Genomic DNA, 14,057 nt, shown 5'->3' on the forward strand with positions numbered 1-14,057 from the left:
GTGTGTGCACATATGAGGCTTCGTTTGCAATTATACCATGTAAGGTCTTCTATTGCCAGCCGACAGGATAACAAATGTCTGACTGGAAATGTATGACAGACTAGGAAATCTGGCAAACCATTACAAGAACCACACTTTCTCCTGTTGTATGGACAAACCGATTCAACAAACGTCTCAAAGGCTATCACTGTTTGATTTATGAAGAAATATGAGGCAAAAGCCCGCCCGCGTTAGCTCTGTTTGTGCATCCACTTGACCTTAGACTTCGGCTCTTCTTGGGTTATGAACATTCACGGCATGCATGGCTGACTGGATTTTGTGCTGGCTCACTTGCAGGCACACACACATACTGATATGCACTTTCACTTGCTACACGGAGGTCTAATTTCCACTAGAGTGTCTGCTGAGCCTAGAAGTGTCCCAGTTCTGTACACATGAGCTCTCCGTTGCCACTTGCATTGTGCTGTCAGATAACACTATTACCTTCATGTGATGAGGTTGTTTGTAAATGTGTAGGTGAGTTTGCTTATTTTTGCTGTTAACTCAGGGTTTGTCATGCACTCTCTCTTTCAGTCTGGTGGTGTTGGGGGAAGAATGAGCAGTAACGTCACCCCCATGTCGCGGTCAGGCATGGATAACATGGGTGGGAGCTATGCAGGAGCTAACGACATTGAGTTAAGCAATATAGCAGCGTAAGTGTTAGTGATGATGCTGAGAAACATCCAGAACATTACTTATTACTAACGCAACCTGAAAGTCTTCGCAACAAAAACTGTGCGTGTGTGTGCAAATGTATTAATGCATGTATGTTGTGATAATGCTAGTGATGCCACTAATTCTGATGCCTAAAACATAACAAAACATCAGGACATTCAATATCACAAATATTCAATGGACTGATAATTCAACATGCAATCATTGCACTACCCTTCAAGCCTCATTCAAACATTGACATTCAAATCCTTAATCAACATTTGAATTTGAATGCTGCACAGATTTTTCTTTTTTTGCATGACAGTTGATTGTGGAGTCTCATTCCCAGGTCATCAAATACAGATGCTTTGGGTCGGTCCAAAAGATATTTGACAAAATGAGAGTTAGACTCAAAAATCTATTTTGGCTCTAACAACATTATAGTAAACTAATTAAGCTGTTCCAAAATAAAAAGAAATCATATTATGTATCTGCATTCGCTTCACCTCATGATGAGACCAGATGAGATGACCAGATAATTTTTTTCTAAGCTGATGACATCATAAAATATGATGACAGACTTTCATTCGAAAACTTCAATAGAATTGAAAAATAATGACACGTGGTGCCCTAGTTGTGTTTATATTGAGTTCGGTCAGCGTCACATGTGTATGTGTCAGACCTGTTGCCAGTGGCAGTGCTCTCCCTCTGACCTGCCTCTGGACGCTTGATGCTGTATGTCATGAAATCAGGCTTCTGCAGCACCTGAGAGGAAGGGCAGGGACAATGCAGTAGGTCAAAGTACATAAACAATAACTGTTCTCACTCTACAAACAGAGTATGTTCACAGTATTATGCTTTCATCAAGCTGTTGTCCATTACATTAAAGTAAATATAAAGAAGCCACAAAGCCAATGAAAAGCAGGCACTTCAGAACAAACTCTGCCTGGCTTCATTTTAAGCAGAACACATGGCTTTTAAGTTGAAAGTAGTTAATCGTCTTAGGAGGGCACACTGGAGCTTTTATTTGTAGCCAACACCTGATTGGGCCTGACCCAACGCCAAGGGTACAGGCACAACTGGACTCCATCTTAGTTTAAATGCCTCAGGCCTCATTTAGTTATTCTTTCTTCCCTAAATAGGAGCACATGAAAAAATGCCTTGCAATAACATCGCGAGTCTGCCTCTCTGGCCTTTTCAGAACTATGTGTGACATTTAGGAGCCTATCATCCTGCTGTGGGTAAACATTCATGTAGCCAACATGGCTAAATGCATGCAGATTGTGAAGAAAAAAGTAGGGAGTGTCTGAATTCCAGATCATCATTTCAGCTACGTTAGACACTGACACATTTGAGTTTGTTTTAATGTTGATAGTGGGAAAAGCTGCACCCATCAAATCTGCAAAGTGTATTAAATGTTGACTGTTGCAGCGCTTTTTGTTACAGCAGTGTAATGGTAAGGTTCAATGCAATGACAACCAATACTCCAGACTAAAGTAAGGGTTAAAAACCCCAGAGTAGTTGTTACTCCGATGAAGCCACTGTGTGATGGGAGCATCAGGGTAAGGATATAGACTTTGTCACTTTTGTACAGTGTTACTTTTCATTATCTACAAACATGTGTCCCAGATCATATCTCACTGTCTGGTCAAGTCTCAGGCATCAGTCCTGATATCTAGTTCGACCGATGCACTGAGATTCTCTTACAGTTATCACAGTGTCATCAATTGCTCCCCAAACTGTTATTAAGTTAAACAGATGTCACTCTATTGAATTTGATTGCATAATTACTACGAAAGACAATATTGTCTCACTCACTGCTTAGAACAATACCTTCTATTTACAGCAGCATCACCTGAAAAGTAAAATGCAGAGCTGTAAAGTACCATCTGAGAGAGAATCAGTACCTGGGGCCCTATTCCTTAATCATGAGAGGGTAGTTTTAACTTACCCCCTCAACAGCAGAGCGCAAAAAATATAGTATACTCAAGATTCACAGTCAAGCACAGCAGCATTCATATATGATCTATTTTACTGTTCAATGGGGCCTGTTGCTAGGATTGTATTGCACTCCTGTCTCATATTTCAACTTTAAGAGAACAATGTATTATTCCACAGAGAATATGTCAGTAAAATAAAGGGCAACAAAATCATGTCTGAGTACAATTAAAGCCCCCCTACTGTTGTTAATTTCTCTTCTTTGTGTATCCGGATGGAGATAATGTTAAACAGAGTTTGAACTTTCACTGCTTTTGGACTGTACATTTGTATGTGTGTTCCCAGAGGCAAGGCAGCAACAGCTGTGTTTAATAGTGATCGAGCTGCCAAGGCCACAGCTGGACAAAAGCCACAAATACAGAACTCTGCTGGTGGAGGTTTGGTCTGGCCTGGTTGAGTTTGGTTCGTTCTGGGCATGGCACAACTGTTTAAACCCAAAACAGCACTGTGATGGTCTGAGTGTTGACCTGGCTCACAAAGAGCGGCGTGAGTTGGCCTTACGTGGCCTCCATTGGCTCTAAGAACAGTGGATCATCACTGGATTTCACTCACTGAACAATGACTGAACAGTAACCACATTTAACTACTATGTGTGAGTAAAGGCATTAGTCATTTTAATAGTTTATAAACTGTTTAAAAAAAAAATCTTGCTAAGTTAAATTTTCCTGATGTTGGCAGATAATTTTGCTTATTTTAAGGAATATTTTCCATTGCATATTGCTTTTTTCTTGTTTTTAAGAGCTGACTTTTTGCAGTGTACAAGCACCAGTTCTTATAGTTTCTATGTTTAGTCGAGAGGGAAGGTATAGAAGGAAAGAGTGAGGAACCAGGTGCATGTGCATCTAATATTTTTCACTTTTGGGCATGGGTCACCCCAACTTCTTCCAGATTTGGTTCAAGTGCAGGTTGCAATGTTGAAGTTTTGATGTTTTCTTTGTCCGTTCGATTTCTTGTTTTCGGCTTTGTTTTCATTTGTGTAAAGACAAAGCAATGAGGTGGCTTAAAGTACCAAAGCTTAACAAGAAATTTTAAGGTACAGGAAATCCCAAATTGTGTGTAATTTGCGTGCTGTAATTGCTTCCCTGTTATTTTATAACTTTCATACTGTTCTGGCGCAGCCGTTAGAAGACAGTGTTTCTGTATGCAAATTAAACAATTGACAGAAATGCGTTAACCGTTGACATCCATACCATATTTTTTATCCATAATTATCAACAACATTTAGTTCATCTGGCATTCTGCTCATGTCTGTGTCATTTCTCTGTTAACTTTACACTAAGCACTGTGATTCATACTGTCACAGCAACCTCAGCCACATGTATTATTGTTGTGTGGGAGTTCCCATTGTCTTGATTTTATTTGCAAACACTCCTACACCTGTGACACAAGCCAGAATAAAATGTGATGATTTGCAAAATGATTTGCATTTGAAAAAATACAGCTCTACTGTAAATCTGGTTCCTTGTACCTTAGACCACAAGAAGCCAGAATTTAATTTTGCAACTTTCCTTTGATGAATGAGGACTGGGAATGTCTATGAACGAATTACTAACCTGTGCCCTCTTGCCTTCTGTCATTAATTTACTTCATTTACTTCAGGCATGAGGCTAATACAAATAAAGCTGCTGTACAGTACTTCTGCTTGCTCTTGGCAGGCTATGAAACCATCTGTCTGATACTTTCTGTGACAGTTTAATTTAATCACATAATACAGATATTGTCACTGATTTAGGTACGTGTATGTTTCATGTTGTCAGATGCCTACATAGTTGTTTAAAAAAAAAAAAGGTCTGAAGGGTCTCAGAATACTGAAATCACAGTTTTAGTTGATTCGACCCAACAGTCTTTAACAAACGTGATCTTTGAAGCACTGAGAACACAAAAGGAGGTCTTACCACACTCATGTTGTGATGCTGGCAACCAAGAAGTGAGTAAGGTAAGGTTCAGATCCCTCGCCTAGTGGGCCTGGCCCTATATCTGGGAGCAGGAGAAGATCTTATCCTCTGGTGCAGTCACTAATTATCAGTCAGCAATTAACAATACTGTACACTGCGCATTCTTCTCTCTGTGTGTTTTAAAAGGACAAGAATAAGAGGATGAGCGTATGGTTGAGTGTTAGCAATGAAAATACAGGGAGAAAAAAGAGCGAGACAATGGAAAAAAGAGTCTTTACTCAGGAGAGTGGTGTTTATATCTATGGGTGAATACATAAAGTTGGTTGAGCGTGAGAAAGAAGCTTGCAGTGAATGCAGCACACACTGGGAAGCTGAGACAGACCTCGGGGCTCTCAGAAAGCTCAGAAATCAACGGAGGGTGGATAATCTACACACCAAGACTATTGTGGGAAAAGTGCCTTTGCTCTCTGTGTATTAAAGTGATAGAATGGCCAGTTCTCTATGGTCCATTTAGGGGAGGAAAATGGACTTTGGTGAACGGGAGCCATAGCAAGCTACAGAGACAATAGGCATTCTACGATTTATACCCTGGTAACTGTAAACACCATATCGGGAGAGAGCGACTGTAAGTGATGCAAGTATAAAAACATCTCAAACCATTTTACTAATGCACAAAACCTACATATATAAAGATCAGCTGAACAGAGGGAGTGATAACATAGATCAAAAGTACACATTTAAAGCCGGAATGCACACACACACACACACACACACACACACACACACACTCACTCACTTACACGAATATGCAAAAAAGCGGAAGGGGTGTATTGATTTGACTAATTTCAATGTGCTGAGTCGCTATGAAACACCTGCCCCAGACACAAGCGCAGCTGTTTGTCTTGGCAACAACATTGCAACCCTGCAACCCCCCATGACCCCAATCCATCATCCACACACACACACATACATACACATGCTGCCAGCAAACACTTTTTCCCAAGACCTTTAGTGATGTGTCAGATGAGAGGGAGGGACAGTGTGAGCATGAGTCCCTGGAGGGGTGGGTCTTCACCTTCATGACTTCACTCTAGAAATGCACGCACACACATACAGAGATGGTCAAACAGGGAATACATATGCATACATGCACATAAACTGTATGTATTGAAACATAAGGGAGACACATATATGAATATAAAGGCACAGAAACACATAGTAGATCCACACCCATACATGTCACACGGGCAGAACATCCATCTTCCATCATGTTATTCAGATAAGACATCAAATGACCTGCCGCCCCTGAATCATAATGAAGGCCCCAACACAGATAAATTACACATGTGCACACAAACACACACACACACACACACACACACACACACACACACACACACACACACACAGTATAAAGTGTAGCATTGGACGCTCATTTATCTAGAAGACACATACTAAGTATGCATTTAATGTCAAATTTATGGACACACACATCCGCATGGACAGGCTGTCTAGACACAACACTAATTTGATGCACTTTGGTTTCAAGCAATGGACAGCAACCATTAGTCTATACGAGGAGCTCTAGACTGGAACATTTCAGTGCTGTGTGTTTGTGTGCTACATGACTATGTGCCGGCTGTCCAGTGCTTAGGGAATTCATTTCTTGCAGCTTATGTTACTTCTTCTTACTTCTTTACCTTTGTCTTTCTGAAGATATCATGTTGTATTTTTTTAACCATTAAAAAATGCCTGTTAAGGTAAGCAGTTTTTTCTTAGCCCTTTAGAACTATCTGTGCTGCAAATATTTTAGCTTTATTTTGACAACTTTGACGAGTTTAGACACTGCGGTATACATGACAAATGGCTGACTATCTATGACAACAATTAGCTGAAACAATGTAACTATCTTTGGCCAATTTATCCTCAAACAAATATGCTTTTATGTGAACAAAATGATGAGGACAATATTGTTCTGGCCAGACACGTGATACGCGCGTGTGTGTGTGTGTGTGTGTGTGTGTGTGTGTGTGTGTGTGTGTGTGTGTGTGTGTGTGTGTGTGTGTGTGCGTGTGTTTGCGTGTGTGTTGTTTTGCATAAACTTGCATGTGTGAAAGGGGAGAAAGCTGATTCCTGTCCTGTCTGACAGCTGTGTACAGAAACCCATTATTAGTTGAAAAATGACAAAAAGATGACAAAACATCCTTGTCTGGATGTGTGTGTGTGAACTAGCATAACGGTTGAGATATTTTATCCAGGCTCACGGGGCAAGGCACTGACTCAGAGGGAAGGAACAAGATAGATTCTGAGCCACGCCGCATTTATCTCTATTACTTCCAGCAACACCAGTCATCTAAATTCTACTGATGACAGCCCAGGGATTTTATACCAGTTATCAGCGTGATCCTCTCATATCAAATGTTTAACGCTCTCTTTGCTCAAAGCTTTTTCAACAGAATAAACAGAAAGGAGAAGATGGTCTTTAAACCTACTCTTTAGAAATTGCAAGCAAGACAGCTTTATTTACTCCGTTATTTGGCAGTGATGCGTGTTCGAGTCCCTTGACATCCCTCCCGCTTACGTCTGGCATTCTCAGTGAACACCTAAACAGCTCAAACTTAACACCTCAAAAATCAAGCACATAACAAGGTGGTGGTTTTGAACTAGGTCTCGCTAAATCCCGCTGAAGCCACCCTCTCCTGTCTCATCTACAAGTGTGACCTTTTGAAGGACTCAAATGATACTTTTTGTGTTTGGAACAGTGTTTGACTTCTCTTCAAGTGTCTTACATGCTTTCATCCAAAAGTGACACAAACAAACACAAACAGCACATTTACACACAACAATACTACAAATTATACATTTGGAGAGTTTAGTGTCTGATATACAGTACATGTGTACTCATTCACATCCTTGCACCTCACTGCAGCAGCCTCCAACTCAGTGCTAACCAGCTAGCTGATTGTCTTGTGAAACATGATAACTATCATAGGCTATCAGTCAAAATTCAGTTTGAGCGTAGGGTATAAAGTTCATATTTGAACTGAAATAACCTCTTCGAAATGTACACTATATAAGCACATTAGGCTGTTTGTTGTAGTTTGCCTTGTGATTCAGCAGTAGGCCCTTTAAGACATCACTATCAGCTTCATCTAATTCATGCCCTATTGACCTATCAGTGAATGTTAATGTAATGTTGTTTTGCTATAAAAATGGAGGACAATAGCAAGCAGAGTCGTCCTGAGGGGACAACAATGACACCAAGACATCTGAGAAGCAATGGGTGAAGGTATTTTGGGTTCTACACCATAGATGGCTAAGACAAAAACAAAGATGAGGCTGTTTGTTGACTTTGTATAAGGCCCTGTCTTACTCGTCAACGACAACAATCTGTGGACTAACCTGCTGGCTTACCACCCAACTGAGAGGGAGCATTCAAACAATTGCGTATCATTTAAAATTAGTTCAGCCTTGAGAAAGTGACAGCCCTTTAACATATTCAGTTGTGGTTTTTCCATCGTTCCAGCTTTAGTAAAACCAGCATGTTTCCCTGTAAGGATGTTTGGTCATCTAGCGAACACATCCCTACTTGTACTTTTAAGAGGAAACAGACATACATGCACTGGCTTATGATACATGCACTAGCCACACAGATCTAAACTTTAGTTTTTGTTTCTGTTTTTAGCTTTACTTATTCTGTAACTCTAACTACAAATTGCATTTCTGTGTCATAAGAGATCAATTTCAGACAGCAGTTTTGGTTGCGGTAGTCTGTAAAGAAACTGCTCTCACTCTTGTTGAAATTCATTAACTTGTTAGTCTAAATGCTAGGGGTTGTAAACAATATGTTTAAAAAGTCATACTGCGAATATTTATACAGATATTGCAGTTGCCATATGATTCATGTTCATGTGGGAATGAATTGTCTGCATTAGCATTTCCACAATTTTTGTGGAAATGCCAAACAAACTATTTTTCTATTTGGAGAAAAAGATTTGCAGGTCAGGGCACCCCCGCAGGACTTCAGGACATCGTTGTACTGCTGTTTTGTCACGTTTTACCTTACCAAAAAATTGCAGCATCTGTAATTTGAATACTGTACATGGCCGTAGCGTGATTTCATTAACATTTAGATTAACTGCTCAGCCCTAGCTCTTGATCAAATGTAATAATATCCAACACCAATACTTCCCACAAACTTGTATGCAACTTCTCTGACAACTCCTACCAGTCTAATAATACTACTGACAACCACGAGGCCAAGAAGGTCACTAGGACCCATATGTGAAGAAACAACAAAGAAACAGAAAACATGAAAAAAAACAGCACTAACTGTTGTAATCATTGTGCCAGGTGGTGTTTGGACGTCCAGGATGCCCCGTGCCAACAAAGTTCAGAATCTGCAGCAAGGTGGAAGTTATTGTGTATCTCCAGGAGGCACTGGCTAACCTCTGGCCCCTGGTGCCCACCGAAGCACAGCGGGGCCCTTAGCTGACCCTCCGCCCAATGGTCAAGCTGCTATAGGCAGTACAGTGGCCAAGAGAAAGTGATATCCCACAAAGCAAGGCTGTTAGGGACAGGTTAAGATAAGGACACGTGTGAATAAGATGTTAGGTAGGAACACTGCTCTGCATGGTATAATGCAGCATAATATATGTAAAATAGCTGCAGGTGGATCACAGAGATGAAATAGAAAGGAGAAAGGGTAGAATAGATGTGAAAGGCATGAACACACACATCAGAAAAAGGATGCATGTGTCATGCATGTATGTGATAAGAACTGAGAAAATGCTGAAGACTAAATGTATTCAAGGTCACAGCCCATGGATTTGTAAAGGAGCATATCTGCATTCAAGGATATCTTCAGCCAAAGTCCAAAGGGAGGCTTGGTCAACAATAGCAGGGATAGCAGGGAGATGTGAACAATATGAATAGAAATGTGAAAACAAAGTGGAAAGAAAGCAACGGAAGGTTAAGCTCAAACATGTTAAAGGTCATAGCCACACCAATTTGTGAGGGCGGCGGGGAATGGAGCTGCATCATAACCTTCCAATCAATCGAATCAAAACATGTTTTGCACAGGGCATTTACAAAGGCTGGGAATGAACAAACTTTGACATCTCCTTTTAAATTATATGTAGGTTTTTACTTGAGTATCCACATTGTGATCTAAAATTAAAGAAATGAAAGTCAATAGGATTTCTAGCTTATGTAGCGAAGCCCTACGAGTGAAGCACTGCAGGACAGGAGATTGTGCCACAGCAATGTCATGGATAACAAAAGTAGAGGAGGACAAACAAAACAGACAATGCATCCCCACAGGAGAGATGACAGATAGCCACGGTTTGTATGACAAAAAGGTATGGGCATGGGTAAACTGTGGAGGAGATAAGAAAGAAATATCAAGCATTCAGACAGTGTTTCAGATATATTCCGGAGTACGACACGAGTGGCAGCAGCAGCAGCATGAAAACATGAGTTGAAGTGGATGGTATTGAATGCGTCTGACACCTATTTGTACAGCAGGAGCCTGCAGAGTCGAGAATGTGGACTCCAATCCCGCGTGTGCAGGTGTGTGTCTGTATATGTATTCATGGCTCCGGTTGTGTGAGAGAGCAATTCACCTCAAGCAGGTCTCTGAACATTTGAACGAAGGCATCAACCAGAAGAAAAATACTGGTTTGGTCCTGGACCCAGCCTCTGGAGGATGTCTGATGGAAATACAGATGACAGAGAGGGAGAAGGAGAGAGAGACAGAACAAAAGATGAAGAGGAGGGAGAAGAGAAGTAGGAGAAGAAAAACCGATAAAGAAATAATGAGAATGTTACACTGACAGAGACATACACAACCAAAGTACATAGAGAGTGAAGGAAAAAGAGCAGCACAAAAAGTCAAGCTGTCTTTCAAACAGATGAGCACCTCAGCATTTTAGAGCTGGGTCTCCAGCTGTCACCAAATTGTAAAGTGCACGAAAACAAAAAGCAGGCTGTCACGGTGGCAAAGCGCCATCCATACAGGCTGAGGGATAAAGGTCAGTAAATGATCTGTCATTGGCATAATTGCATCCGTTGAAGTTGTGTATCGGTGGGCCTGGCATTTCTCAGATTGCTTTTCACACTTCATTCTTCCCCTGATGGAAAGGTAATCCTGAAGACACAAAAGTTTATAGTTGCTGCTCATAGTGGAAATGGGAAGGTGAGGAAGAGGGAGAGATGGACTTCAGGTGAGCGGAGGTGAGACTAGAAGGGGCATGTAACCTCAGCAAGTTAATACACTAGGAGATGACATCTGAAAAAAGAACAACCCTTTACTGGGCTTAAAGGAACTCGTGCAAAAAATCCACATGCTAACACACTGTACTTGCAATCTAGTTAATGACCTTTTGCACCCATGTGTTTTCTTCACACTCCAGGAGTGCTTGTGTAGACAATACTAAAGGATTTATTACATCTTTTTCTGTTCAACCTGAGTGAATTTAAGCACAGGTTTGATTTTTTTCCCCAAGTGCTTTCTAGCTTGACAGCAGGAATTCCAAGCTAAAACAATATGACATACTATCAGTGTGCAAAACACAAGAACTCCTAAAATGCCTGAAGGATCAGAGTGTCCATAAACTTTTATGTTATAGTTACACACACACGCACAGAGAAACACCACTTTGTGAGGCTGATGCAACATAACGATGTACTGTTTCATGACTTTGCCAACACGTATATCCTCAGGGCTCAACATACATACAGTACACACAGCATATATATAGCATTTACTAGCAAGACTGGATGACCGAACAGGTAAAGCCTGAAATTGATCCAGCCAATTGGTATGTGATAATTCTATTAGAATTATGGATTTGGGGGGAAATTTTCATTATTAAACAACTACATCGACTGCGATGATAAGGGTCCTGGGTACACATTTGGATGATTGTACAACTCCAATTCTGCAAAATTTGGGTCACTCTGTAATATGTAAATAAAAACAGCATGCAATCACTTGCAAACAAACTGTATTTCCAGACAACAGTTTCATGAAATGTCCCGGAGCCCATTCAGTAATATCCCTTATACAATCATGTGTTTTTACGTTTTTAGTGGTGAACTTCAGTGCTATCACCTGTTACCAATGAACCCGTTTACCTGTGGAATGTTTCAAACAGCAAAAATAAGCGGTGTCTTGCAGTGAATGCTACACTCAAACACCAGATATCTATGAGCAGGAAAACAGATGACTTTAGTAAGTGTAATGTAATTACTACTTATTTTAAGTGTAATAAAAAAGCCAATTTGACTTGCTATGTTTAATTTGCACAGCAGCAATGAAATAAAGTCTGTTATTTCTACTGAAGCAGTTTATTAGCAAAGAAACGATAAACATGTTAGTATTATTCCATCCCACCCCCTACAGTATACACTGACACACGCAGACACATGAGCACATAGGTGTGCCGCACATACATTTACGGTCGAGATATGAAGGATGGGGTTTTACATTCATTTTAACAGCAGAGAATACACGAGGTATTAAGAAAATGTGCAGGAAAAATGAAATAAGACGAAGGGGAGAGGGTCCACATCTGTGACGATCCGTCTCTAACTGCAGATGAAAGGAAGTCGTTTGAAGTTGATGTGGTGCTATTTCTCCAATGACTCAGATTAAACACTGATGCCTGTGCCTAGCAGCACATTCATCACTTCAATGATACTTTTAGTGGCCGTTCCCCTGCTCAGGCGGAAATTAACAGCACTCCGGTGCCCTGTGTGTGCGTAAAAACCTGCCTCCTCACTCACATACACATACATGCGCACACGAAAAAAATGTCCAATGCTGCTCGCATACAAAGACATGCAGGTGTTTTGGGTATGTACAGGTACTGTTTTTCATTGCCTCTACGACTTTTGCCCACTCAGGGGACATAATGTTTTTACGTCTTTTTTTAAACTCTGGCCTCTTTGTACTCATCAGACTCTATCACCGGACGAGTTTGAGACTCTTAAATTATGCCATTAAAACATTATGATGAATCATTCATTTACCAGGTTGATTATAATTTTAATGACGGATGATGCCTATGAAAAATGTTAATCTTGTTATGGAGAAAGAAAATGACTACTTGCCAGAATGTTCATCATAGGGGTCTAAATAATAACTGGTGTTTGAATGCAGGAAGAGAGGCTGGAAATGCCATTCAGGAACTGCAGCAAAAAAATCAAAAGTGGGAACAGAGTTTACTTTTAGGTATTTTTTTTACCATCATTTACAAAATCAAAGTAGTAGAGAAAAATAAACCACAACTTAGAGACCGTTGATTCATCTTATTCAACGAGCATTATATGTCACTATATCATGTTTATCTGATCTACACACTGTTAGTGTTTGGTTGGCTTTAGACAGAAGTCTGGCCTCCTGGGGGCTCCACTGTGGTTGTAAGGCCCAAAGTCTTGTTGAAGAATCAAATTTCCATTTCTACAAGATGATCGGTTGATTCCGGGTCAGTATTTATGTGTACTATGCATGTGCACTATAAATTTACCCATGCACACAGAACCTACAGTGCTTAGCAGAGTACTAGGTTATGCAGTCTGAATCAGTGTAATTTGATCAGCGTGGCCCTAACCTCATGGGATAAATACCCAGTAAAAGACATTTTGGCGTCTGGATAAGCGTAAATCCATCCAATTTGGGGCCTAATTAAGTGGGACTTACATAGCACACTGGGACAGTCGGTTAGAAGAGACAGAAAAATGACCGGAGGCATCAACATCTCCGCTGTCTCAGGAGAGCTCTAGATCCAATAAGGATGGAAATAAAAGAGGGGTCACTGTGGCTTACTTTAGTATGGAAGCACATCATCAGAATTGACTGCCACACACACACAAGACAAACACTATGCCATATGGCAAGAGAAAGAGGAATTCTGACAGATCTTAGAGTGGGTCAAAGGTGCAGGATTACAAGTGCACTAAATGATTTCTGACCACTTTCTGACCCACTCCAGAGACATCATAGCAGCTAGCTGACCCTTAACCCTTCGCAGAGGGTGAAATAATAATTCTGAAGCAAAAATATCTGTTCATGTTGAGAAACAGATAATCCCTCTTATTTTTATGGCACCACATTATGACACTAAAAGCTACAGCAGCTATTAAACTTCCTTTAATACATTATTTCCCATAGGCATAAAAGCACCGCTTGTTGCTTCCGCTATAAACAGCCACAGCTGCGCACAAACATAAACTCCCATGATAAGCGCTATCTTATGATCATAAAGGTGTTGGGGGAGGGGAAATGTGTCCACTCCTGTATGGACAAAAACTCACGAGTCACGGCGGGCCACAAAACAAATTAGTCCCTGTCAAAATCCCTTCAGATGTCTTCCTGTGCATTTCAAGATTTCATGAGCTGAGCAAAAAAATAAAAAAAATAAAGGCCTCCCGCGATAGAGAGACAGAGAGCCATATCAGGAGGTCATC

The 14,057-nt window shown here is 40.7% G+C and overlaps 1 protein-coding gene across 2 annotated transcripts in view; it reads right to left on the reverse strand.

The window, feature by feature from the left end:
• The window catches only part of dnah2 (dynein, axonemal, heavy chain 2), a 96,793-nt gene that overhangs the window by 68,971 nt on the left and 13,765 nt on the right, over window positions 1-14,057 (reverse strand). Inside the window, exons 5-8 of one of the 2 annotated variants that reach the window (XM_084343583.1) lie at window positions 10,211-10,297; window positions 5,593-5,676; window positions 4,587-4,668; window positions 1,376-1,458 (exon numbers count right to left, since the gene is read on the reverse strand). In XM_084343583.1, coding sequence (XP_084199709.1) covers window positions 4,663-4,668; window positions 5,593-5,676; window positions 10,211-10,297 — 177 coding nt within the window. In that variant the 3' untranslated portion in view covers window positions 1,376-1,458; window positions 4,587-4,662. Of the gene's footprint in view, window positions 1-1,375; window positions 1,459-4,586; window positions 4,669-5,560; window positions 5,677-10,210; window positions 10,298-14,057 lie in introns of both variants that reach the window. The other variant, XM_084343582.1, reaches the window with a different exon arrangement.

This window comes from Pagrus pagrus (genome assembly GCF_965226575.1).
Source record: "Pagrus pagrus genome assembly, chromosome: 22".
Classification (NCBI taxonomy): domain Eukaryota; kingdom Metazoa; phylum Chordata; class Actinopteri; order Spariformes; family Sparidae; genus Pagrus; species Pagrus pagrus.